Here is a 25291-nt window from a genome sequence, read left to right on the forward strand (position 1 = left end):
CGTCACAGCCATACTTCCTTACGAAGGGAGAGTTCTGCAAAGTTGGTTAAGTATGTTACTTGTTTTAGTGGCTCAGTGCTGATGTATAGATTTGTGTACAAGTATATATAATCGTGCTTTTTGCCGTACAACTTGCTGTCGTCAACGTGAAAGCTGAGCCTTTATCTGTCGAAGAAGCGGTGTGTGAATTTCAAAACAAATGCTTCGCTCAGTCTAGCTAAATAATAATCCTACAATTAAAGCATCATTTCACATTATTTTAATTTTCAGTTACGAATTGGCGGCTTTACATTTTCAGCTGTTCGTACCGCTATTTATCCCATAATTTGGCGCTTAGTTAAAGGTAGTATAATAAAACAAAAACAGATATTCAGGAAAGAATTGGTTTTGCTTTTACATCGCTTTTACATCTTTTAATATGATTTTAGAGAAAGATTTAGGACCAAATGTTATCTTAATAATTTGAGGTTTAAGGCATAACCCGTCGAGTTTTTCTCCCATTGCAGAGGTGTCAGGTATTGTGAATTTTATTCTGAAAGAAATAACCGGAAGTGAGCTCTCAACTCAGTACTTAAATGGACCTCCCCGCGATTGTTCACAACAACAGAGAAAGACAGCCGACGGCGCTCCGGCAGCGGTGTGAACAGCCTTTTGTAAAGTACTTTACACGCAAAAACAGAGACAACCCCCGACGTCCCGTCACCGAGGTCTTCTCCCCATACGGTGCTGTCATTTCCACTGAGTTCGGTTTGTCCTTCGCCGTCACAGCTGTGGTGGGTCGCCGATATATTTACACGGCTCGTAGTTGGAATATGGCTCAGCATGGACATCATGTAGCCAGTTCACAGAAAGCACTCATGCTGGAGATGAAGAGTCTGCAGGATGAGCCGGTGGAAGGTTTCAAGATAACTTTGGTGGACGAGTCGGACATGTACAACTGGGAAGTGGCGATATTTGGACCGCCGAACACGCACTACGAGGGTGGTTATTTTAAGGTGAGTGGCTAATGTTAGCATGCACCCATTGTTCTTTTACTGGCCCGTTAAGATGGTTCATATTGCCCCACATTTGATCCAGTCCCTCAGGAAGACCTGTACGGGGGTCAAAGATTATTCGTGACACCATCGTTAAGCGTTTAAAACTAACAAAGCGCTTTGTAAACGAAGCTAATGTGGCTAACATGTCTTCCTACCACCAACATTTAGGAAATAAATACCTCTTCACATTGTTTATTCGACTTGAGTCTGAAGTGGTTGCTGTAATGAAGGATAATGTGTTTTGTGGTATTGTATTTGGCACATATAGATAACCAGTTACTCTTGTAGTCCTTTGTTGTCAAGCTATTTTGTTAATGCGAAACGTCAGATGTCCTTTAATTTGTTATGAATCAACCATCTGTCCAGATTGGTTTGTGTCATTTCATTAAATGATTCATTGAAATAAAATGGGTGAGTCAGTCTTAGCTGTGGATTGTGTGCTATCCCCAACACACAATACCAACAGGAAATGGATTGGAGCAAGGCTTATTATTGACTTCGAAATCCCAATAACCGTACGGCCTCGTGTTAGTACAGCATACGTTCTGCATTCCAAATATATTTACATCAACTATAGACTTTATGGAGCTGACATTACCATGAACCTCCAATTGTTTTGACGCATTTGCTTTCATACTCCGACATTACATGCTTTCAGTTGCACGTAAACGCGTATGAGCGTCTATCACATTCTCATCTGTGTCGTGGCAGGAAAACAACTTGCTTACATCCTGTAGCCAAGCAATCAATAAATGCACTTAAAGGCTCTTAAATACTAAAAGCACCAGATGTTTTGACAATTGGGTGGACAGCTAGGACCATGTAAGTGTCCATGTTACTTTTATTCACTGTGTTCTATTATACACCTTACCTGGATGCACCACTAGCTACTGTAGAAAAAGGTGTTTCTGTGTCTTCCATTGGCACCCTGAACTTATTAAATAATAGGAAGTTACATTTCACCCGTCAGAAGTTGAGGCAGAGGTTTGTTTTGAGCCACTGTGAAGTCTCTATTCGCAGCCTTTTCTAAATGTTTTGTTCTGATGCAAGGCAGCCTTTATTTTAAATTTGTTTAATAATTCATTCAATAATCTATCTGTTACTCTAACTACAAATACGTGATGCAAACAAATTGTTTTGTTCTCTCCAAATGTATTTTTCTAAAATCTCACAGTGGCGGTTGGTTACTCTCAATCTAAAACCAAACAAATATAGTTCGGGTTATGTAGACAGCAGGCGTATTTTTCTTCCTTTCTTCAGACAGAAACGTAAGATGTGAATTTATTCTAATAATCACTCAAATATCAGCCAGCCTGGTTTGCAGTTCATGGCCTTGTGTTGTCCAAGTGTTTTTGCTACCCCATAATACACTTGGCTTGAAGACCATCCATGATGGAATGCTTGAGAGAAAATTGTGTCAGAGTACTTGCTTGGTGATCGATGGTGGTTCACTATTGAGAATGTTTTCAAAACTCTTTCTGCATAATCATGTGAACATCCTTGTTATTGTATGTCTGTTGACACATTTCTGTCTGTATCCTTACAATATTCTCTTCAATATAATCTCTACAATACAATATAAAGCCTGTTGCACAAGGTTGTCTGCTGCTATGACGTTGTCCTTATCTCATTGGACAGAACGATGCGTCCCCTTGAAGGACAAATTCTTAAGTGTGTTTATCTGTACAGTGCAGTGAGTTGTTTTTTTTGTTTTTTTTTTAAATAATTTGCGACATGGTGATGCATGCACTCATTCTACTGGTACGGTCTTGCTATTTTTTTTTCTCACCTTGGTTGAGGAACGAGTGGTAACCTTTTAATTCCCTTCATACAGTATATGTGTGCAAGAGTTCATGGTGTAGTTATTTGCAGTTAATTATGTTGCACATGCAGTTCTAGGCTTGTCAAGTACACATGTCAAACATATTCACAGAGACAACACATTGTGTATCTGAACATACATGAAGTGTGTTTACATTGATACAATGTTTTTTGAAACAACCCACTTGTCTCCCATTTCAGATTGAAGTAGGTTGTCATCATGAATGAATCATGTTCATCATTAGGTATGTTGCAACCATCCGTCCAGTTTGTTGGAATTTTGAATCAGGGTTTACACAACTGTGCTGTGAAGGAATAGCTGAGGTATTGAGATGGGAGAATCAACTTGGCAGATTCTATTGTGTGTCCTGGTGTCCTACTACTTGGTGGATAGAAAAGTCCTGCAACTTCATGCCTTATAGAGTGATCGACTCTGTGCACAACTGTGATTTCACTGCCTCAGAAACCAGTTTGTACTCTGCCTCTGGTGTTTTTCGAGACTGTAAACACAAGTGGCAGCTGGGCCGAGCCACTGTAGACAGAGCTGTGTGCAGGATTCCTTTGTCGAACCAGGAATGCACGTCCTGACTGTGAAATCTGCCGCTTGGATGTGACTCATTGTTCTTGACCAGGTTTCCATCCAACCAGTTTGCCATATTGTTTGAAACTGATTGGTGACAAACAACCCGTCATGACGCCTTCATGTGTCATCAGTAAAATGGGTTGCAGACAGAACAACTAAGTGCATTGGAAACAAGTTGGCGATTAACTGATGCTGAGTCAGATGTTTCACCGTGTGTTTGTCTTTTGTCCTATCATGTGAACTATCTCTTCTGGCTGCGAGTGATTTCTGGCTGATGGCCAGTCGGGTCTGAGCCAATTTTGGTTCTAGGACATGAATGAAGCAGAGCAGTGTGTCTGTGTGCCTTCAGGATGTACGGCTTTCAAGATCGTCCATTCATGCATTGATTTCTCAGGGTTTCAAGATGGAAAAAGATTTTCATAATTGTTCAGTTTGTTTGCAAGTTTCAGTACTAAGGTGGGCTGAAAGAAAGCTTTCATCTATTAGTGACATTTTAAAGCTCTGAAACAATTTTCAATCATCGTCTCATTCACATGGGCTGCCATTAAAATTTCCATATTTGAATTGTGAACAGTAGTATATATGGCTTCATTTCATTTATTATAGTATCGTGGAAGCATTATTTGTCTGCCAAGTTTTTTTGTAGTATTTTGTCATGCCATCAAGAGCTAGACTATAGTCAACAACGAACAGCTGTGAGGAGATATTCCGATATTTTACTTTTGGGACTTTAATCTGCCCCATTTTTTTAAACCTCACTCAAATGAGTCTACAGCAATAAATATGTTTGTTTTGTTTTTAGTTTTTTTTTATAACGGGTTGAAAATAAAATGTTTGTAAGGTGTGTCCTGAAGATGTAGTTTACTAACCACTTAAGGAACATGTATGTCTTAAGTAATGCTAAATACATTGTATTAAGCATTACTTGTTACAATGTATTAAGTAATGCTTAATACATTGGAAAGAGAACTGTTGAACTTCTCTTTCCAATGTATTAAGCATTACTTCCGTCCTTATTTAGTTGATATTCCACTGCCCGACTTGTAAAAGAGTTCTTCTTTTATCATGCTAAACATTGACTGATGTTTATATTGTAAATTAACAACTGCCTAACTACCTCACAGAACAGGGTTTTAAAAAAAAAGACCATCATTTAGCTTTTGCTCAGAGCAGAAGAACCAAACCCAGTTGCAGAGGTTTCGACAGGACCGGACCCAACGTGTCGAGTTTCTCCCTCTGGCTGTGTCACACTGAAATGAGAGCTGGGCAAAATGAGGCAATAGAGAAACGACCGGATCAGGAAAAGACTGTTGTGCCTCTATGAAAGCAGAACCTGCTGAGAACAGAGATGTCTGGGAGGCCACAGTAGACCGTTTTAGCTCCAGGCTGGAACACTTTCAGTGTTGTTGATACAAGGAACAGTCAGTGCTTGCTTTCGTAGATTACATATGCATTAAGGGCGTGCCAAAAAAAAATCGATTCATGTAAGAATCACAATTCTTATTTGCGACAATTCAGAATTATTTAAAATTTCCCAAAATAGATTTTTAAAAAATAGAAAAATCCACCGTCTGGCCACAATTTTGCAACTATGTGCGACGTCACCATGCAGGCCGTTCAGAAACACAAGCACGCACAGAAAATCCCCAAACTATATGGCAGAAAAGCCATATTCACCGGCTCCGTATTCGCAAGCGTACAGAGTTTTAGTGGGTTTAACCAAATACCGGGAAACACTGACACGACGCGCATTATCCAAGCATTCAGATGAGATCTACTCACTCTAAATAAAATTGGTAGCAATATTAGTTCTCATCATAGTCATCATAGTTCTTCCTTCAGCCATGTCTACAGATCATGAAATCAACATTGTTTGGCTTAAACATTTTTGTCGGTGTGGATAGGTGAGGGGTGCCGTGCTATAAGAATAGTGATCTGTTTTTATCGTTGAAATCTCACATGATCAAACTTTTTATAACAAAGTGGCAACAACGAAACAAATTAGAAATGGGTAGCACATCATGGAAGTCGACATGATTGTGGTGGTTTTTGGTGTGTTTGTAACAGAAATATCCTGAAAGAAATGTAACAGCTCAATGACATGGACATGCCCATTGATGACGGATCTAAAGAAGCAGGTCTCAAAGAAGTCATCGTCATCAGCCAGACCACACTAGGGTCTCGAGCCCGAACCTATTTACCACCATCCCTTTGCCCACCTTATTTCTCTGTCACGTCTTAACACTGCGTCATCGTCACTGCAGATATTCACTGATAACTTCACTGCCGCCATTTTGCCCAATGGAATTGTCAAAATTTAGAAGACAAATTCAAGTAATGTTCATGGGTTGGGCACGTAAATATGTCTTTGTTAAATGTTTGCATTAGCCTGTGTGGTGAACTGTGGCCCAGTGATATCTAGGTTGGTCCATCGCTGATGATACCATGTAGCTTTTCATCTACTTTCACTTCATGGCCCTGGTGGTTTGAGAGTTGTGTTAATGAGGTTGGGGCCTCCTGAATGCTTGATAATCTGATGGACCTGCTTGTGTGTGATGCTCTTAGGAATTTGCTTTGCTGCAGATGGTTTGGAGGTACGCACTTGAAACAGGATGATTCCCTCCGTTCAGGGTCTTTGCATTGACCTGGTTTACTTTGCTCGTTCTCCACAGGGAAGGCACGTCTTCTCCTTCTCTTTCTCCTCCCTCTTTAGGATGGAAATTGACTGCTGTGGTGGAAGTAAAGCACCTTTTGACCTCGGATGTGCTTAATTCTTTTCTCAATCCAATTATAAAGGCTGGCATGCAAGACAGCAATACCATGGTGTAATAACTGCACTGGAGGCCAGGATGTGGATTCACTACCTCATTCTGAGAGCTTTTTGAAAATGAAGTGTTTGCCGTGTTTTGAAACCATTTCCATCAGCTGTGAGTCCACTTGGTTTTTGCTGAAACGCTTTTGAATCATTTGCTGTGAGTTTTATTGTGAGTGATGTGTACAGTGGTCGATTGACAGACCAGTGCTCGAGTATTCTACCACCATATCTTGAGAAGGCGCAAGTACATTACACATCCACAGCACACCTCAAGCAAACAGTTTCTCAGCAGTTTGTCATCCAAATATTGCTGCAAGAACTGAGACCCGTCAGTCATTCGGGGCCTGTGGCCCCGCCCCTCTGTTCGAAGATCCTAAGTTGAGGATGGATAAACATACTGTGTCAATAATTGTTTTTAAGAGAAGTTCATATAATTCCTGGCTCACAAGGGGAGTGAAACTACCGGCACCGTTAGCCATATGCAATACAAAGGCCAAATGGTTAGATGGTAGATAACTTTGGTAAATCCTACTGCTGTTGTTTTGTTTTTGGTTTGTTTTTTCATGAAAATGGTCTCTAAGTAAGTTGTCTGTGCCCGTACGGACTACATTTCCGTTGCTTAGAATCTTTTTGTTGTTGGATTATCTAATCCACGCTGCGTGTACCAAGTGTCAAACTGATCTTTGCTGATGTAGGGATCATGGAGTTACTGTGCGCCGCGTGTCTGCCTGGCCTATATTCATATTCTTCCTCATGGTGGTTGGCTGCTGTGTGCCAGCCAGTAATGTGGGAAATGTTGGCTGCAGTTGTGCGTCCTTTAGAGCAGCCAAATCTGTGGCAGGGTCAACCAGGATTTTTTCCTCCCTTGATGCCCTATTGCCTGTGTCTAGAGGCGTTCAGAATCTATTCTGTAATTTGCTTTTCAAATGGATATTCCCTGAATAAGATGCTGAATGCTTCTGTGAGTACTGCAGGTGTGTTTTGATAAATGAATGACAAATGTTAGAATTAAACCCATGAAGACCATAACCTTCTTTTACAGTCTTGTTGTTGTGAAGCCAAACTGGTGTCCACTTTACCAGTGTCTGTCAATCGTTGACTGTTCATGCGTTTTCCCAGAAATTACCAGACTTTTATTGGATGTCATTTCACACATGGCTAGAAAATCCTCACGTCTAAAACAGCCACAAAGAAATATTTCCTGCCCACGTTAAGTCCTACAGATGGACAAACCTCAGGCCTAACATATATTTTATGTTTAATGTCCCAGTATTTGTCAAGTCAGCAACTCTAAGTGATTCTGAATTGTCTGGGTTAAAGAGATCAACACAAGCATATAGGGATAAAGGCATTACAATGTGCACCAACCTCGTTGTTCTCTGCGAGCCCCTCCCTCACCTCCCACGACCACTCGTGGCATCGACCCCCGCCCTCATCCGTTAGAGTTCACTGTTGTGAGGACCAGCTGACCATGCCGAATCAGCAAATGTGAGGGTGCAGTGGCAGCCCAGCAGAAGGTTTCATGCTGTGAATGACGTGCTTGTGTATAATGAGTATCATCGGTGTCCCCGTCCCTCCTCCGTTTGCCTTATGTTATATGAGGAGGGGGTCGTTGACACTCACAGTAGGCCTTTATACAGTGCGTGGGTGTGGTCTTAGTATGAGGAGGGGGGGGTATATAATGGCTGAAAACGGGTGTGAGAAGCGGATTGTCTTTAGTTTTGGCGACAGCTGGAGAGACGACCCCCCCCAACCAGTGCCTTTTCACCACCAGGACCCCTCACCCATTGATGTATCTGTAAGCCCTTCGTTCTCTGCAGCTGAATGCAGCCTCCCTTCCTCCATCGGCACCATATTGCATTACACCGTCCCTCGGCCCTCCACGCTCAGCCTCCTCAGTGGGGTTTGTCATGACTCCACAGTCCTATTTTTAAGTTTCATTCAGGCTGGTGAGCATGTGTGCCCAGCCCCTCGTTCAGCAGGTGCTGCTTCAATCCAGCACTTCAAATTGAGCTGGATTTTCTTGCTAGTTTGTCATGTGCTCTACTGAAAATATATCAATTTATTCTCTTTATTGCTAGTGCTTCACAGGTTTCCTGTTCCCCTCTCTATTTGTAGCCCGTTCGAGACTCGGGTGTCGTGAGAATCTGTACCCAATAAAGTACAGTTAGGTGCAAGAGTTGAACGAACGTGGGAGCCGAAACAGAGTGCAGATCAATATTGACCCAGTCCACTCTGTTGTTGAGATCCATCCAACTCACCTGCTCACCTTAACTTGGCCTCAGCTTTTTGTTTGGACCATTAGGACATCTGCTGCGGCACTACTGTGAATGGACTTTGACTCTTCTGTGGCTTTTACCCATGATTTTGAAATTGATTTGCATTTGCGAGGGTCTTGGGTGTGTGCGATTGACCTCCAAGTCCAAATCTGTTAAGGGACAGACGTGTCACTGAGTACAGTGCAGCCTCCTCCATGTTGTGCACCGGCCTCATTTACTAACCGTGGTGACTGTTTCCTTGGACTGAGTTCTTTTCAACCTTTTCCAAAAGGTATTCGTCACTGCCATCTCTGTTTCACACTTCAGTCGCTTATTTTATTTGAACCACCATCGAAGGTGTGTACGAGCCAAGTGGCAATCTGGTGTGGCGCGGTGGTTGTTAGTCAACGACTCCGTGAGTTGTCCAAAGTCTCTCCTGTTACTAACAAGCATCTCCTCTGTCCTCCAGGCCCGGATCAAGTTCCCTGTTGACTACCCGTACTCTCCGCCGGCCTTCCGCTTCCTCACCAAAATGTGGCACCCTAATATTTACGAGGTGACTAACTGTACCATCCTGAAAACTGGAATTCTTATTCACGTGGTTTTGTGTATCAGAACGGGGATGTGTGCATCTCCATCCTGCACCCGCCAGTGGACGACCCGCAGAGTGGAGAGCTGCCTTCAGAGAGGTGGAACCCCACACAGAACGTCAGGTACTGCAGTCTTGTTCGTGATGGAGTCCCATGTGAGGGATCCTGAAATAGTCTGCCAATAAAATCTCAATGTTTTCAGTGTCACCTTCCGTCTCGTGTCGTCTTTCCTTCGATCACGTGACGCCTGACTAGCTTTCTGTATGAAAGTCGCAGGTCCACGATTTTAAACTTTATTTCCCTTCCTCCCAGGACCATCCTTCTCAGCGTGATCTCTCTGCTCAACGAGCCAAACACATTTTCTCCAGCCAACGTGGACGCTTCAGTCATGTACCGCAAGTGGCGGGACAGCAAGGGCAAGGACAGAGAGTACATCGAGATCATCAGGTAGTTGGACCGAACTCTCGGCTGTCGACTCGCCACAGCTCCGTCCCGGCTCATCTCTCTCCTCCTCCTCTTCTTCCCACAGGAAACAAGTGCTGGCGACCAAAGCTGACGCAGATCGGGACGGCGTCAAGGTCCCCATCACTTTGGACGAGTACTGTGTTCGCACCCAAGTGCCGCCCACAGACGACGGCTCCAACCTGTTATACGACGATTACTATGATGACGAAGACTTGGAAGACGAGGAAGAGGACGACGACGAGGACTGTTGCTACGACGAGGACGACTCGGGCACTGAGGACTCCTGACCACACCTCCCTGTCACGTCCTCCTCCCCCGTCTTCATTTTGGACTGAACTTTATCTCCTCGTCACCCCACCCTCGCCCCTCCTCCCATCCCTGTCCGTCACATGTGCAGTCACAGTTTGCACGCTAAAACCTGATGCATTGAAAAGAAAGCTTCGGAGGTGTTTTTATGTTTGCTCGATTATGTTAACTGGTGTTTGGAGAGTTTGCACACGCATCACACCACACAACATACATTTATGTACACACACACACACACACACACACACACACACACACACACACACACACACACACACAGATGACTGGAAAATGGTGTGCAGGCCATAACAGTGACACTGATCTGGAATGGTATTGGTGTGGCAGGCGTCAGCGTTGACCTTCAGAGTGCCTGCTCATCCTCAAATCCTCCTTTTTTTTAAAAAACATACAACTCTGCTTTGCCTTCTTTTGCCAAGTGATGTTGCCCAGGAAAATCCGGCAGAGGCAGACACTGAGCTCACAAGGTCTCAGGTGGAGTCGCTCGGCTGGTTTACAGCCACACCGCTCAGATGTGAGGGGAGTCTGGGTGCTGTTTGATCAAACTCAGACATGCTGCTGGAGAGGAGAAGAGCTCTGCTGCTCCTTAAATCCAATGTACTGTATTTTGAAACCCTATGCAGTCAGTGTTGACACCGACTCATATGAGCAGCATGTTAACTGTGACTCTGAGCCTTTTCAAACTGCCCACCAACCTTTGAGCTAGTTTGGTGTTGGCCTGCAAGACCGTGGAACAGAGGAGATGCTTGAATGATCAGCGTTTGCTGAGTGTGCGCCCTCTAGAGGAGGCTGTCTGCGGCAGCACGTGAAGCTGCTTGACAGCCATCTTGTCTTGCTGGAGTGAGTCTCAGTCTTCCACGACTGATCCAGGAGTGTATTGGTTTGATGAGTAACATTACAGCAGCTAACCTGTAAACACTGGGGGGCTCTGTTGCACAACTGAACTACCACTACCAACATCAGACACTGTTTCATACAGACAATGGAAATGGCTGTTGCGTGGCTGCATGCGTTTGTGTGTCTACAACTTGATGAATTGTGAGCTAAACTGTGAAAAGGAGTGTAGAAAGTGTTTTCAGGGGTGAGGGGTGATCTTGAGCATGAGCAGAAGAAAGTCTTTCTTCCATAGCATGCGGTCCTGACGTGTTCGTGGTGTTCGGTCGGCTCTACGTGTCCAGGGATGAAGGTGTCCACTTATCTAAAGCTGTTGCGATGGGGATGAGGGTTCTCTTGTTATTTCGGGGGCTTCTTTTACCGTGTGAGCTGCAATGTGTTTTTATTTTTTATTTGTTAACTCATTACTTTATTGAGCTTTTTAAAAACGGAAGGCGACAAATTCGAGCATTGAACCATCAACGTTAACAGCCCTCTTTTTTTTTTTTTTATTTAAACCTTCTGGTGTGAATGGAGATGAATTTGTGTCACATTACTGTTGTCATCTGTTTGTCGGCCTGTCACTGAGGAGAGAACTGAGCAGTGGGATGAGAAATGGGCGCCTCAGGAAACAACACACAGCTGAGTGAACTTGTTTAGCGTCGAAGGACTGTTTACAATCTCTACCTTGATATGCACATGTGGATTTTCTGACCATCACTTGAGTTTCTTTTGTGTCCTGTTGATACTTTCTTTTTTTCTTATGGTTTGTAAATCTATTTAAATTCTGAAATAAAGATCTTTATTAGACTTTGGTTAACCATTTACTGCAGTGGGAGGTGTGTTTTGACTGCGAGGTCAAAGGTCTCACGAGTTCTGCATCTCTCTCTCTTTCAGAAGCAGCAAAGCACTAACATGAGAGACGTTAGAGGTACGTGTCATGTTCCTTCTTTTCACTGTCCCTCGTTGGTTATAAACCTCTGAGGTTCTGTGTAAGGAAAGTCCATGAGTTGCTGTTAAGGTTTCTCTTTTCCTCTTCGACTAGGACACACAAAGACTTGGAAAAACTGTGAGGACCATTTGCAGTTTGTAAGTTCTGTCTGCTTTATCTTCGTCAGACTGAATACCTAATATATGTTCACGATATTGCATTTAAAATGCTAACATCGTAACTTAAAAAAAAAAAAAAAAGTAAAACTCAGTACATACACTGTATGTGTGCATGTGTTTCATGATGATGATGGCGGCCGTTTCGGATTGCCAAGTAAAAGCAAGTGGTCTTCAGTGAAAGAAAAAAAAAAACTTTTCTGAGTCTCTGATAGCTTGGGATGAATCCAAAAGAAATGTATGAGGAAATGGGCAAATCTTCAACTTACAAGAAAAGGTCCATGAATTAAGCATTTAATGTTACTAAGAAGAGACAAAATAAGCTCTCAAATGTTGCGTTGGTGCTCTTAGTTTGTCTGAGACGCATGGCAGACAGTAGGAATGTTTTCATTCTAGAAGTGCATCTAAGAGAACGTCATGTGGGAAACAAAAAAATTAAATTTAACAAAAAAAAAAAAAACTATCAACATCATGACACAACCATTTGTAAAAGGCCTGACCAAGATTAAATAGTCTGGTCGGCTTGCCGGGGATCATGGTCTTCCGTGACCATGGTCGACCACGCTGAAGTCACCAAGGAAACAACTGCCCCATTCATAAAGCTTATCTCATAAGGAAGTTGCTTAGTCAAGCCACCTGAAGGTCCTGCTGCCAGGATGTTTCCCCGTGGTCGTCCCATCATCCCGCAGCAAGTTCCTCTCAGAAACAGTGGGAGAAGACTCATCCCTGAGGTCATGCCTTCGCTCATATGGCGCCACCTGCTGTGCAAGACTGTCCACACTGTAGTTTTAAGTGTTACCCTGAACAATGAACGTTGTGATTGAGACACTTTTTCCACCAAGTTTGCCTCCGTTTCACTGCGGTGCTGATGATGAGCAAAGGAGTTGTGTAATGACACACACACACTTGGTAAAGACGTAAAGGACTTCCTGGTTCTTTCCTCACCAGGTCGCAGTAGTTCATTTGGCCTCTAGAGGGCAGCGATTCACTCGGAGGGAAGCTGATGCTTTCTTCCTTTGTAACAGCCATTGTTTCTGCTGCGCTCTCCGATCAACCCGTCGTCACTGGACTCGTCCTGTGAAGGAAGGAGGTCACATGTGACGTTGCACGTGGAAAGCAAACGACTCCCTGTCTAGATGTTGATATCTTCTGATCCACAGGAGCTTTGTTTGCTTTGTCTGTCTGCTCCATAGATCAGCTGTTGTGATCCGCCAAGCGTGCAGGTGTGTCACCAGGATAATCCTGAGACTCGTATCTTGGTGGTCATCTGTCCACTCACTAGGGGTTTCTTCATGTTATGATTCCTCTGCTCTGTTGCAAACAAGAGCCACTGACGTTTTCCACTGTGAATTATGACCTTGAGGTGCAAAGTAAGAGAGGAAAGCAGCTCACCTGAGCATCAGTCTTCATGTTACAATGGTGGGCGTCACTTGAAATAAACCTCCCTCTCACTTCTGCATTGCTTTGTCTTTCAGATGTGAACAGGGATTTCCCAGAGAAGTGAGAGGTAAGTTGCTCTTCTGCTGTAAACTTCACCAATGCTGTGTGACCTGGGTGGACCTCAGAACCACGCCCCTCTGTCTGCCTTGCGATGGTGGACGAATTGTTTTTGGACTGATAGAGAATTGGCCTGCAGAAGAGTGTGCGTGATGATATCTGTACCCTGCAGTCACCCTGGAAACCAGGGTGGTGGAGAGTTAAAGGATTTCCTGACACACTCCTCACTTGAGAGCGTGCAGCTGATCGTGTCCACCAGGGGGCGGCATTGTACTGTTGGGCTGACCAGAGTGATCTCTTTTTTTTTTAAAGGTTTCTTTTTTCCCCTTCTCTTTTTCCCCCCGAGGCTAGTCGACCTTAAGTGAACTTCACCAAGATGCATCGCGGGTCACCCTGAATTCAGCAGACAAACTGATGCTGCCAGGTGTGTGTCCTCCCATCTCTCGGTAACCACAGGAGCAAAACAAGCTTTGTTTGTTTGATGAAATGCTCAGTTCGCTGTGTTCCGATGCCATGCACATACTTGAAGTAAAAAGGGTTTCACTTCACATTCCTGGTTGTCCTGGTGTCTCATTCCCATCAGTAAGCAAGGTCCACAGAACTAGTGACGATGTCTCACCAGTAACTTGTGTGGTCTCCACCTGTTCATCAGCTCTTCTGAGATGTGTGTCACGCCTGTGTGCCACTTATCCCTCGCTGTTCAACAGTTTCATGATCTGAATTCAACATATTCATACTGGAGCGTTTGGCTTTTTTTCTATTTTTGAATAGGAATTACCTTGATTGTTATTACTAAACTTGTAGAACCTGGAGACACTATTGCAGATGTATTGTGTGTATCCTGGATTCATTCTCAAAATTTGAACTTTTTTTTTTTTTTTTCTAATCTCACTCGGTTTTCTTTCAGCAGTTGCTTTGTGTGTCGTGTGCTATGTTCACATGCTCGGGTTCCTTCCATCATCTTTCTCAGTGAAATGCCTGTGATGTTCTCTGTCATCTATCTCTACAGGTTAAATGTGGCTAATAGATTATTACATTTTCAAAATACAAAGTAACAGCGCCAAATGGCAAAAATGTGACGTCCACATTTGATGAAGGCGGGCGTCAGAGGTTCAGCCTTGTTTTCAGTCTCAGGCCTAGTTGCACGGAAACATCTGCTGTGGACTGTGCTCGTATATTTGAGAGGACTTTTGACCAGCAGACCCTCCATATGAGGCATTGGGTCCAATCATCCTTGAAAGTTTGGGCAAGAGTTCTTCAGTTAAAGCTTAATATTTGATTTGAAAGTCATAAAGACAATGGCCATGTTGGATGAAAGATGATGGAGATACCAGGGAAAAAAAGAAGAGGACGAGAATCACTGAGGTCCATGAAGGTGCTGAGGACATGAAAAGGTCAGACGTGAGTAGATGATGATTAAAGGAAACCTGTTGCCTAATGGTTCTCATGGGAAGAGGGTGCGGACACCTATTACAGTCAATGAATCAATGACGCCAATGCTGTGTTTGAGAAGCTCAAACGGCATGCTTGAAACTACCGCCGAGGTCTGTCGCCATGGTTAGCAGAGGCTCTTCATAGCTACCTGCTATCACGGCCTGTATGTCGGTGGAGCAAACTGATCCAATATCGCAGTGTTCATTTGGTTGCTAACCTGTTGGACTGTGACCACACTGAAGTTCAGAGTTCATTTCCAATTGCTGTTCGTAACAGCACGTGACGTCACACATGTCCCAGACATCTGAGCGGAAGTGGAACGCACCACGATCCCTCCTTGAGTTGATATCACGAATGGAATGCATAGATATGGCCAGCGCCCCACCCCCAGTCTTTACCGCACACACGTTGAGCTCCTATATACTACTGTTCATCGAATTTGTTACCAGTGCGGACAGTGTTGCCCTTTAGGCCGTCGCGTGTCAGATCCAAATGGAAGGTGAGCAGACAGAGGATCCTGCTCACTGACGCCGCTGACATTTGCAGCACTTTGAACTTCTACTGCGATTTGTGAATCCTTGCTCTGAGTGCTATCACTGGTGATAGCACCTCCAGCCTTATCAAGTCAGAGACATGATCTACGGGACTGTGATGCCTTCTCTTTCTGAAGGGTCTGAAGTTGGTATTCTGGATTCTCATGGTCGTACTACGGAGCCCTGGAAATGACATGCATTGTTTATTTTTTGGATGTGACATGCATGACTTTTATTTTTTTATCCCGAGACAACTGTTATCTTGAGATAATTTTTATCAAAATTTTTCATCACAATCGTAAATGTCAGCGCATCTCTGCTAGTCAGAATATTACTGACGGCTACATCTCGAGATAACTGTTGTCTCGGGATAAAAAACAAAAAGTCATGCATGTCACATCTAAAAAAATAAACACATGCATGTCACTTCCAGGGCTCTGTAGTACGACCACTACTGTGTGGCACCTGTATTTTGTCACTGCACGTTTCAGGGAAACCTCCACTATGAAGGTGTGAGGCAGTTTCTGCTTCATGCCCAAATGACTGTCTGCTCAGAGCGTGGTGTCGCAGGTGACCAGTCTACGTCACAGGTTTGATCTGGTTCCCTCGGTCATCTAGGACAAATTGAGATCCTGGACAAAAATGAAACAGATGTTCCGCCTGCTACTGAGATAGTGTCACCTTAAATTCCTTTGTGTACAAATCTAAGATTAGAGTGAATTAATTTCAGACAGGAAGGATCCATATGTCGGGATAGGAGTCGTCTCCTAGGCAACAGGGGGTTGGTGGATTTGCCGGGCAAGAACGGAGCCGACTGGATAAAAAGGGGATCAGTGACGTGCCTGAGTTCTTTCTGCATGAAAGAGACACCTGGAAGGCGACTGGACACCTGTGGAGAACAGGCGCTGTGAGAGGCCAGACTCCTCTCTGTCTTCACAACTGGACTGGAGAAAACGCAGCACAGTCCAAGTGACTCACAGCCACTGAGCTGCTTAATCGCTGGTGTGTCCAAGCCTTCATGGAGCAGGTGGAGAGCTTATATGAAGACGTTTGTTGCTGGGGCAGAGGAGACACTGTAACCTTTTCACTCCCTGTCATCCACTGGCTTGTGCAGGACGCTCATTATTTTCACTTCAGGCAAGTTAGCCATTCAATTCCCAGTCTAGCCCTTGTATGCCGACAACTAGTGAAATGAACACGTCAGACTTGTTTTTTTTTTGTTGAGTTACAGTGATCTATTTCAATTGATCTCTTGTCTGACAACTGTTAATTCTCTTGGGTTGAGCCTGTCTTGGTTTGGTATGAGGATAAAACTCTCAGACACATATGTGTTCCGCGTGTTTCACAGTGATTCACAAGTGACACGTGCAGGGCATAAATACATTTGGTGAGTCAAAAACAAGTGACTCCGATGAGGGACTTTGACTCCTGGTGGACAGTTCCGCCGTCTGTCCAGCAGATGGCGCGATAATATTTGGTGCTTTTGCGTACTATACTGTTGAACCCCAGCGTAAAATGTTACCTCCAGGCGGTTCAATGGACTGAAAGAACGGTTTCCTTCCTATTTATAACCCTTTACCCGTCCTCAGTGACGGTCCTAAAAGTGGCAGTGACTAAAACGCACGGCCGTTTGATGGGCTTCAAATAGCAATTTGACACATTATTAAAGTAACCCAACTTTTTTTTTTCCAATATGCGTCAATATGCAACGCTGAAGTCTGCATTTTTCATCAGCATAGGACACAAGAGGCGACTTTCCCAACGTCAATATATGGCGCCGCAGGAGTTGGTCTCCAGCTTGAGGGAACTCGCAGGTGGGAGTAAACCTGTGTCCGCTCTGCTCTCCAGGCGCCCGTGATTTCAGCAGGGAATATGTGTAAAAGGATGATAAAACTTCATGTCACAAGAATAACCATTTATGTCCACGTCTTTCCAATCCATCCTCCCCTAAAATAGTTCCTCTGTCATCATCAGACAGACGTAGCGCCTCATTAAGTTCAGCCATAAATAGATGGAAGTGAGGATGATGCCTGAGCTCAACTCTTAAGTTTTGACAGTTTCTCAGCCACCACTGACTTCAGAGTTGTCTGCTGCATTGTGAAGGATTGTTGTGACTCTCAGGTCAGCAGGTGACCTGCAGGATGACAAATTCTGCTAAGTGAGCTTGGAAAAGTCTTGAAAAGCCTGAAAGTAACCGTATATTGTAACATGCAAGGAAACCATTGGACCCAAAATATATCGACATTAATAACTATAGGATTGATCTGTTCAACATCATGACTAAAACATGTTATGGACTGAACTGATCAAACTTGCCATATGACTGGTACACTTTGGACTGAAAGTATATGGCAGGTTTTTGTGTTTCTGTCATGTATTTTCAGCCAGTTAATTCATAAATAAACTCAACTTGGCTCAGCACAGACTTCCAAGGCAACGGAAAGATATGAAATTACGACTGATCACTGCATCAGAGAGTGATCACTACATCAAGGTGAGGTGCACACAGGTGCAAATCTGACTGATACTGAGCAGCGGCAATGTCCTCTGTAGGCGACCAGAAGTGATTTTCTCTTATTATTTCACTATATGTTTGTTCATGTTTGGAGCTGCACCTGTTCAAGTTTATAAAAAATAAACAACTTTACGAATCTTTTTATTGCTATATGTGTCAGTCTTTTTACCTACCACAATAATATAAGATATTTAAATGAAAATAGCACAGGTTGAAGGGTTTTCTCTGCTCATTTCATGTGAGACTAAATAGATTAATCATTTACAGACCATAATTAACCACACTTTTTCTGTTACATCACGTGACAGCACGAGTAATTGGAAGGGGCGAGACATCCAGAGTAATATGAAACTGAATGATAATTAATAAGAGTTGCTGAACTGAGTATTGCTACCTTGCTGTTTGTGGTTTTTTTTTTTTTTTTGTCAGACTAACCAAATAATGATAAAGTTTTAAAGCACTGCTAGCACTTGATACAAACTATTCTCAAAATTGATCATATAAGGGAAGTAACCTAAATAAGCTAAAGCCAAAAATGTCATTTATGCTCACTATTTTGCAACAAGTGGTTGCTCATCGACTGCCACCACCAGCTAAAGCGATGTTTTAAAAGCAAAATAAATGTTGTTGAACGACTATGTTGTACAAGTCGCTCTTGCCTGAACAAAACTATGAAACTGAATCAGTAAATCTGAGGTCGGTTCATGTTTGTTTTGGGCTCTTGATGCAACACTCACCGGTCAAACGGGTTCGAGAGACCTGCGAGACTCATCCATCACCCGACGATATTCTGGCTGCTTCTGCGGAGAAAGACGCTCCGCTTGATCTCATTGGTCAGCTGGAGCTCCGAGCTGCCTATAAAAGAAGCTCCTGGAGCTGCGGAGCAGAGACCGACCGAGGACGCGCCGCATCGCCGAGAAGCGCGCGCTGGAGTCCGGCTGCGGAGCGCTGGTCGAGGCGAAGCAGCTGAGAAAGAAGGACTAGTGGGGATTGTGTCTCGTAAGTGACTTTTTACGTTTCCGTTTTAGTTAAAAAACAGCTGAAGTCTGTGAATTTAGAAGCCTGTCTGCGACGCAACAAGTAACACCTGTTGAGCTGGAATGTAAAGCTCAACTTTCCTTTTGAGTTTTTCCATATAATATTTTTGAACTGAGATTGTAATAATGTCAGAATTGAATGAAACAAAATAAAAACGTTTTCAAATACTTTTTTAAAATAACAATGATTCGACAGTTTCTGGTATTTCTAGCATTGTCATGGTTGGTGTTGGCGATGCAGGATTCCTTCAGATTTTCCCCAACTGCATCTATTTTTAGCAAGAAGAAAGAAAGAAAAAAAAAATCAATATCTCTAAATGAGAAAAGAGCAATAGCAATGATTCACTGTCATAAGCTGCTTTCATTCAAAATATGAAAAATATGCAGATAACACTATGGATTCAATAATAATAATAATAAAAGTCCAGTCAACATGTTGAAATGTTTGATGTTGCAGCAGCTGTTGGCATGTGCTCTCCCAGCAGACAAAGCCTCAGATAGTTATTGTCCTCCGTGTCATGTAATTGCAGGAACACCAGAGCGGCCCGGCTGCCTCTGATGGGACCATGTGGGTTCTGGATAAGATTCGTGGGTCGGTGGAGACCAGCGTGCTGCGTCAGGGGGAGAATGGAGATAAGAAAGGCGTCGCCCCCTCTTACAGCAACGTCCTCACCCCTGACAAGATCCCCGATTTCTTCATTCCCCCAAAGCTGGTCAGTTGCTCCCCAGAACCAGATGTTCTGACTGTGAAGCCCAAAGATGCTCTTCAGCCTTCCACCTCTGAGCAAACCAGCAGCAGTAGTAAGAAGGTCAGCAGCCCCAGAAGCCCACGGCTTGTAGCCAAGCTCACAGGAGACACCAAGAACCTGCTGAGGGCAGCCAATCGTCACATCATCCAGATTGAGAGTGCCGATGATGTTGTTGCCGGAGACACCAACGCAGATCCTCAGTCCCAGACCGCGATGTCCCTGCCTTACGTGGCCAAGACTCAAACCTCCTATGGCTTTGCAACCTTGAAAGAAAGTCCGCACACACGGCGTAAAGAGTCCCTCTTCCACTCGGACCTCACCAGTCCCATCACCTCCCCGAACGCCCAGAGGAAAAGCCCTGGAAAAGGCGGAGAAGTCGGCAACCATCTGAATCCTGGAGACTTCAACACCTCTCACATGAATCCATATCGATACTTCAGCGGCGGGGAGAGCGACACCTGCTCCTCGGCCGAGTCCTCTCCTTTCAGCTCCCCCCTACTGTCCCGCTCTGCCTCTTTACTCAAGATCTTCACCCACGAGACGCAGGCCAAAGTGGTGAAAGCCAAGAGGACGTTTGCGCGCCACAGTTCCCTCTCCACCGATGAGTGCAGCTCAGCAGAGCCCAGCCCCTGCGTGCAGCGGCGGCTCCACGTCCCTTCCTGTCACGGCAGCGCCGCGTCCTCTGACCAGAGTCAGCAGCGGGAGCACACCATCAACCTGCACAAGGGAGGGACACTACGGATCAGCGCCAGCTATGACGCCAGCATGTCCCGCCTTCTCATCCGGGTCCGAGCGGCGCAGAGTCTTTACGACAAGCATTTCGACATGAAGAGCATCAACTGCTGCGTGTCCGTCTACCTGAACCCGGGAAAGCTCCAGAAGCAGCGCAGCAACATCATCAAGAACAGCCGCAACCCCGTTTTCAACGAGGACTTCTTCTTTGACTCCATCAGCTCTGTCCAGGTGAAGAACCTGTCGGTCAAGTTCAAGGTGGTGAACAAAGGAACCAGTCTGAAAAGAGACGTGCTGTTGGGAGAGCGAGAGGTGGCCCTTAACAAGCTGCTGTCAGGGATCTAAACACACCTTCACGTTATGCATCAGACCAAGTAGAGGAGGTGAACGATGAGTTCCCTCAGTGGATGCACTTCTCAATAATCCGAGTCATTCACAGTATCACCTGATCAATCTTTCGGGACTTGACAACATATCCGCCTCAGTCCTTGCCTGCACTCTGCACGACCATGTGTAGCATGCTGTCCATAATGTGAGGTGCCAAATGTCGCCACCGCAGCAGCAGCACATGGCGCATGTGCCGACACAAAGAGGCTTTTGTTCACAATCGGCAGCTCGTGTGGATGCTGCCTCCATCAGGTGTGTGTGTGTGGTTAGAACACTAGTGTGAGAGAAATTGTAAAAAGCATGTTCTATAGATCACACTTCAGACGTATGCCTCCGCTGCAGCTCTGCAACGTTAAGCTAGAAATGCAACAGTCTACAGCGACCCATGTCTGGTCAGACTTATTGACCAGTGTCTCAGAAATCCATTTACCAGTGACTCGGTAAGATCTTCGCAATATTGCCTTTCTAATATTCCTATGTGTGACAAAGACACAGCCGCAACTGCAGTGGCCACAGAGATTGAGCGAGGGAAGCGCAACACAATAGCCAAACGTCTAGGGACTTACTTCAGGAAAAACTTCTACAAAATTATATTTTAAAAAAATCCTCCATCAAACATCATGATCATGAGCTCCACACTGCTGTGTGTCCAGCAGTGGTACAAGTGTGGAGCAGTGTATGACATGATGACATGTTCAAACTCCACTGAGTCAAACTGACCTACAGCGCCCCCTGCTTTCCTGAAGGCGATTATTTAGCAGGTGCATGCTGACATCATGCTACGTGATGGTTTTGTCATATGAATGAATGAAACTGTTCTTTTTGTGTTTAGAGCAATGGGTTGCAGGGTCATGCCTATTGAGAGTTGGCGTGGATGGTTGTTCTTAAAATGGCTGCTCAATCTTATACTTCTATCTGGTCTTGTAAATACAGTGAGAAAACATTCTTGACAGCTGATTCAGCTGAACCTTTGTCAAACTATGGAGAGCTCATGTAAATATATAAACTTATATGTATAAACTTTTGAGGAGGAGCTGATGCCTTCAGTCACTTCCGTAGCAAGAATCCATTCATTGTTACGACACAGATTTGGTAAGTTAAAACAACCAGGAACAAGAGTTTAGAAAGAAAATCTCTCAGGAAAGCAGCCATGGATTGGCCATGTCAAAATTGACACGACACAAACTCTCCTTTGTGCTTCATCTGATATCAGCTACGTTATGTCAGCAATGAATTTAGAAAAATAGCAGTTTTCACTCTCGACTGATGTTGACAGCATCTTCACAGGACAGACCACAACAAGACGTGCAGCATTTAGCTTTGTAGCTCAAATCGATGGTGTTCGACTCACAAAGACACACGAGTGATGTTGTGTATTTGACCTTTTTTTCATGATATGGCCATTAACGCATGCAAATATTGACTTCACACACACACCTTGATTAAAATTTGTGCGACTAGGCAACTGTGCTTCACTTGCCGAATGGGTTCAGCTGCAATATTTGAACCAGTGAAATCCTGAAGTAGCTTCATCATGAACTGAGCCTCTGTGTTCAGCCGCGGCGAGCACCCAAATGAAAAGTGTTATTGGCTGGCGACTGCGGCACCGCCTTGCCTGGCTAATAAAACTGAACATGAGGGTCAAGTCAACAGAATATATTTATGCAACTAGTCTCCTGCCGTGGTCACAGTGTTTGCAGTCGGCTAACAGCCCTGAGCATGTTACTGTTTCTATGATACTGTATAAATATTATTGGAAACGTGTGCGAAGCACCAGCGGCAGCTCCACGCTGACCATGCTGGTGTTTGCATGAAACCCAAAAGCCTTACGACGTGAGAGAGCGCATGTTTGGATGCGCATGTTCAATGTATAGTTTGTAAACTGCCTTTTGATGTTTTGACAAAATCTATGTTTGATGGATATAAAACTTTGAGTGTTGTGGGAAAAGAAATGATGCACCCGCAGGTTTGATGTGAGGTTTTTCTCACTCTTCCTCCTGAGAAATCGAAAGCGATTGCAGCCTCTGGTGTGCGGCAGCGATAGATTTGAATAAACCATCAGAGTGTTGCGAATTACTCCTGCGCCTTTATCTGGACTGTGGAAGCATCACCTGCTGTTCGTAGCATATTACTATCTCTACTTGATATAAACAGTGACACTGCTGGTGGACGTGGTTCTGGTCAGTGATCTGTCTTCAGTGCCTGCTCGTTCTTTTATATTCTATTTCTCTGGAGGTTTCTACTCGCATGTCTCACTTCTCTTGGGCGTGTTTGATCGTACTGTGTGGTCAGACTCTACACATGACAGTTATTGTACGTAAACTTTGTAGCTTGTCTGATAAAGTTGGGTGAAGTCAATAAAGAGTTTTCTGGCTCTTCTGAATGGGCTGCGAGTGATGTTTTATGATGGTCAAGCACACATTGTCTTTTCCTGTTACAGCTCCAAAAAATGGGGGAATTTCCAAACCATCTGTCCCTGTCTTTCAGAAAGTGTACCTTGAATTACAGATGCTCTGTTTCTGTTTCTGCACTGAATGCAGTGGAAGGGCAGGACGGCCATTAGGACAGGTACAGACCAACATGTGACCATGTCATTGGTTGACATTGAGTGACACCCTAGCAGCACTGGGGATGACGCTCAAATGAATTTAAAGTAATAAGAAGAAAATAGATGATCTTTTAAAATTGGATGCTAATGTCATTCACGGTGGTGCTGTACACAAAATATTGATTTTTTTTTCTAAAAATGAAAAGAAAAACACAAGGCAGCAAAGAAGTAACTCCTAATATGGTGAACTGCTCAGCGTGAAATTCAAATGTTGCTCTTTATTGAGCGACAAACACTGAGAAACTAATGCTTCAGAAACCTGACACAGGATAGTCAATCTCTGGAAGGTCATGAGGACTTTTGTTTGCAGAAAAGAGACGGTCCAGCAACACTCCTGCCTCCAAACTGCTGCACATCATAAGGCATTTACTGACTCCCTTTTCCTCCTGCGTGGTTCAGTCATGCCTCTGAAAGATCAGGAACCTTCCACCCAGCTCCATCAGACGAGACCAGATTCACCTGAACATGAACCCATGCTGCTTCCAATATGGCCGGAGGGGAAACCTCACCCGTCACTATATTCTCACATCTCTCTGTGGATTATCATGTGATTTCATCTATCTTCATTGAAATGATCAGTAAATCCATGCAAACTGCTGTTAGCTATTCATTTTGTGCCAAATTTAAATACTGTTCACGTGGATGCCCGAAGCATTAATAAGAAAAATATGTTCAAAATATATGAGATCTGGGACTTCAGGAGAATCACAGACAATTTCATTCTCTCAAATAATTCGGGTTAGTCACATATAGACTATGGGCAAATAAAGTACTTTACTACTACTGTGATAGCATGAACATATGTAGAATAAACCTGTGTGCACATTCATGAGTCGAGTGCATCGCTACGTCTGTGGCTGGTCAGACGTTCTGGCTGTGGCTCTCTCTCACTGACTCTGTGCGTTTGAATCTTGTAGAAAATGAATAAAGGAGGCCCATATAAACTAAACTGCCGGATTATTTACAATAACCCATTTAAAATGTCATACTGGCCATCACTCCCCCCACCCCCCGACCCCACCGTCCCTCCTGAGGCTGCTCGTCCTCCTCCCTCTTCTCTCCTCTGTAATTCTCATTTCTGGCTCCAGACTGAGCCCAAGTCTTGTTAATGAAAGAAATCCTCCCACGCAAAATGGCATTTATGAAACAATGCACAGACCCGCCAGTCTCACTGAGTACTGGGTGCCACTTTTACCCTAAATGATCCCTTGGATCCCGGCCTTTAATTGGCCGGTGGAATCACTTTGCCTGCACCATTAGCCTTGAGGAGGCGGACACTGTTACTCTGTCGTCCGCCTGTGTCACTTTTCACTCCCCTGCAGGGAACCGGGTCACACCAGTCCTCCCTTAGTTAGATGCTGCTGGGACTCCGTCTAAGATAACATGCCATAAAGCTCCTTTCCCTTTTGGTTATATGTGAAAGAATGAATATATATATATATATATATATATATATATATATATATATATATATATATATATATATATACACCAAATACATTCAACTTTCGGTAGTGAACATTTTAGCTCACATATTAGAGAGATTAAAAAGGAGCAGCGAGAAGAACAGTTATTACAATTTCTGACTTTTATTCCTCTTTTCCTGTACCAGTGGTTAGGTGGAACTGTCAATTGTGTTACTGTGAGTCAGTTATTCCCATATTTAGAGTCTCATCTCAATAGTAATCTTACAGTTTCAAATACATTTTCTTGCATTTCCTCATGTTGTTTGGATTCCACAGTTTTATTTTATTTTTTGTCATTTATGAGAAATAGATCCACAACTGTCTCACTGGAGATCAGCGGTGAAAATTATTTTTAAATGGTAATTCTAACTATTTTAGATCTGCTGTATGGCCTCAACAAAAACAACCAAAAATGCAATTTATGTTCCACACAAAATTCTAACACAAATGTTATTTTTCC

General features: G+C 43.9%; 2 protein-coding genes across 2 annotated transcripts; both read left to right on the forward strand.

The window, feature by feature from the left end:
- The first annotated feature begins 604 nt into the window (after positions 1-604).
- Positions 605-13925, forward strand: cdc34a (cell division cycle 34 homolog (S. cerevisiae) a). The gene is made up of 8 exons (XM_053853632.1): positions 605-995; positions 8984-9070; positions 9130-9227; positions 9417-9551; positions 9634-11697; positions 11812-11855; positions 13349-13380; positions 13717-13925. The coding sequence occupies exons 1-5, from the start codon at positions 813-815 to the stop codon at positions 9854-9856; spliced, it is 726 nt and encodes a 241-aa protein (XP_053709607.1). The 5' UTR covers positions 605-812; the 3' UTR covers positions 9857-11697; positions 11812-11855; positions 13349-13380; positions 13717-13925.
- Positions 13926-18747: 4822 nt separating this feature from the next.
- On the forward strand, positions 18748-23093 carry LOC128769455 (C2 calcium-dependent domain-containing protein 4C). Its single transcript, XM_053883192.1, has 2 exons — positions 18748-18851; positions 19420-23093. The coding sequence occupies exon 2, from the start codon at positions 19456-19458 to the stop codon at positions 20713-20715; it is 1260 nt and encodes a 419-aa protein (XP_053739167.1). The 5' UTR covers positions 18748-18851; positions 19420-19455; the 3' UTR covers positions 20716-23093.
- The last annotated feature ends 2198 nt before the right edge of the window (positions 23094-25291 follow it).

Source organism: Synchiropus splendidus, chromosome 1, assembly GCF_027744825.2.
Source record: "Synchiropus splendidus isolate RoL2022-P1 chromosome 1, RoL_Sspl_1.0, whole genome shotgun sequence".
Classification (NCBI taxonomy): Eukaryota; Metazoa; Chordata; class Actinopteri; order Syngnathiformes; family Callionymidae; genus Synchiropus; species Synchiropus splendidus.

What these genes read in the sequence shown, in the direction of transcription:
- cdc34a (XM_053853632.1), top strand. Translation starts at nt 813, where the DNA reads ATGGCTCAGCATGGACATCATGTAGCCAGTTCACAGAAAGCACTCATG. An exon ending in ACGAGGGTGGTTATTTTAAG is followed by an intron (nt 996 to 8,983) that starts GTGAGTGGCTAA and finishes TCTGTCCTCCAG; the next exon opens with GCCCGGATCAAGTTCCCTGT. An exon ending in GGCACCCTAATATTTACGAG is followed by an intron (nt 9,071 to 9,129) that starts GTGACTAACTGT and finishes TTTGTGTATCAG; the next exon opens with AACGGGGATGTGTGCATCTC.
- LOC128769455 (XM_053883192.1), top strand. Translation starts at nt 19,456, where the DNA reads ATGTGGGTTCTGGATAAGATTCGTGGGTCGGTGGAGACCAGCGTGCTG.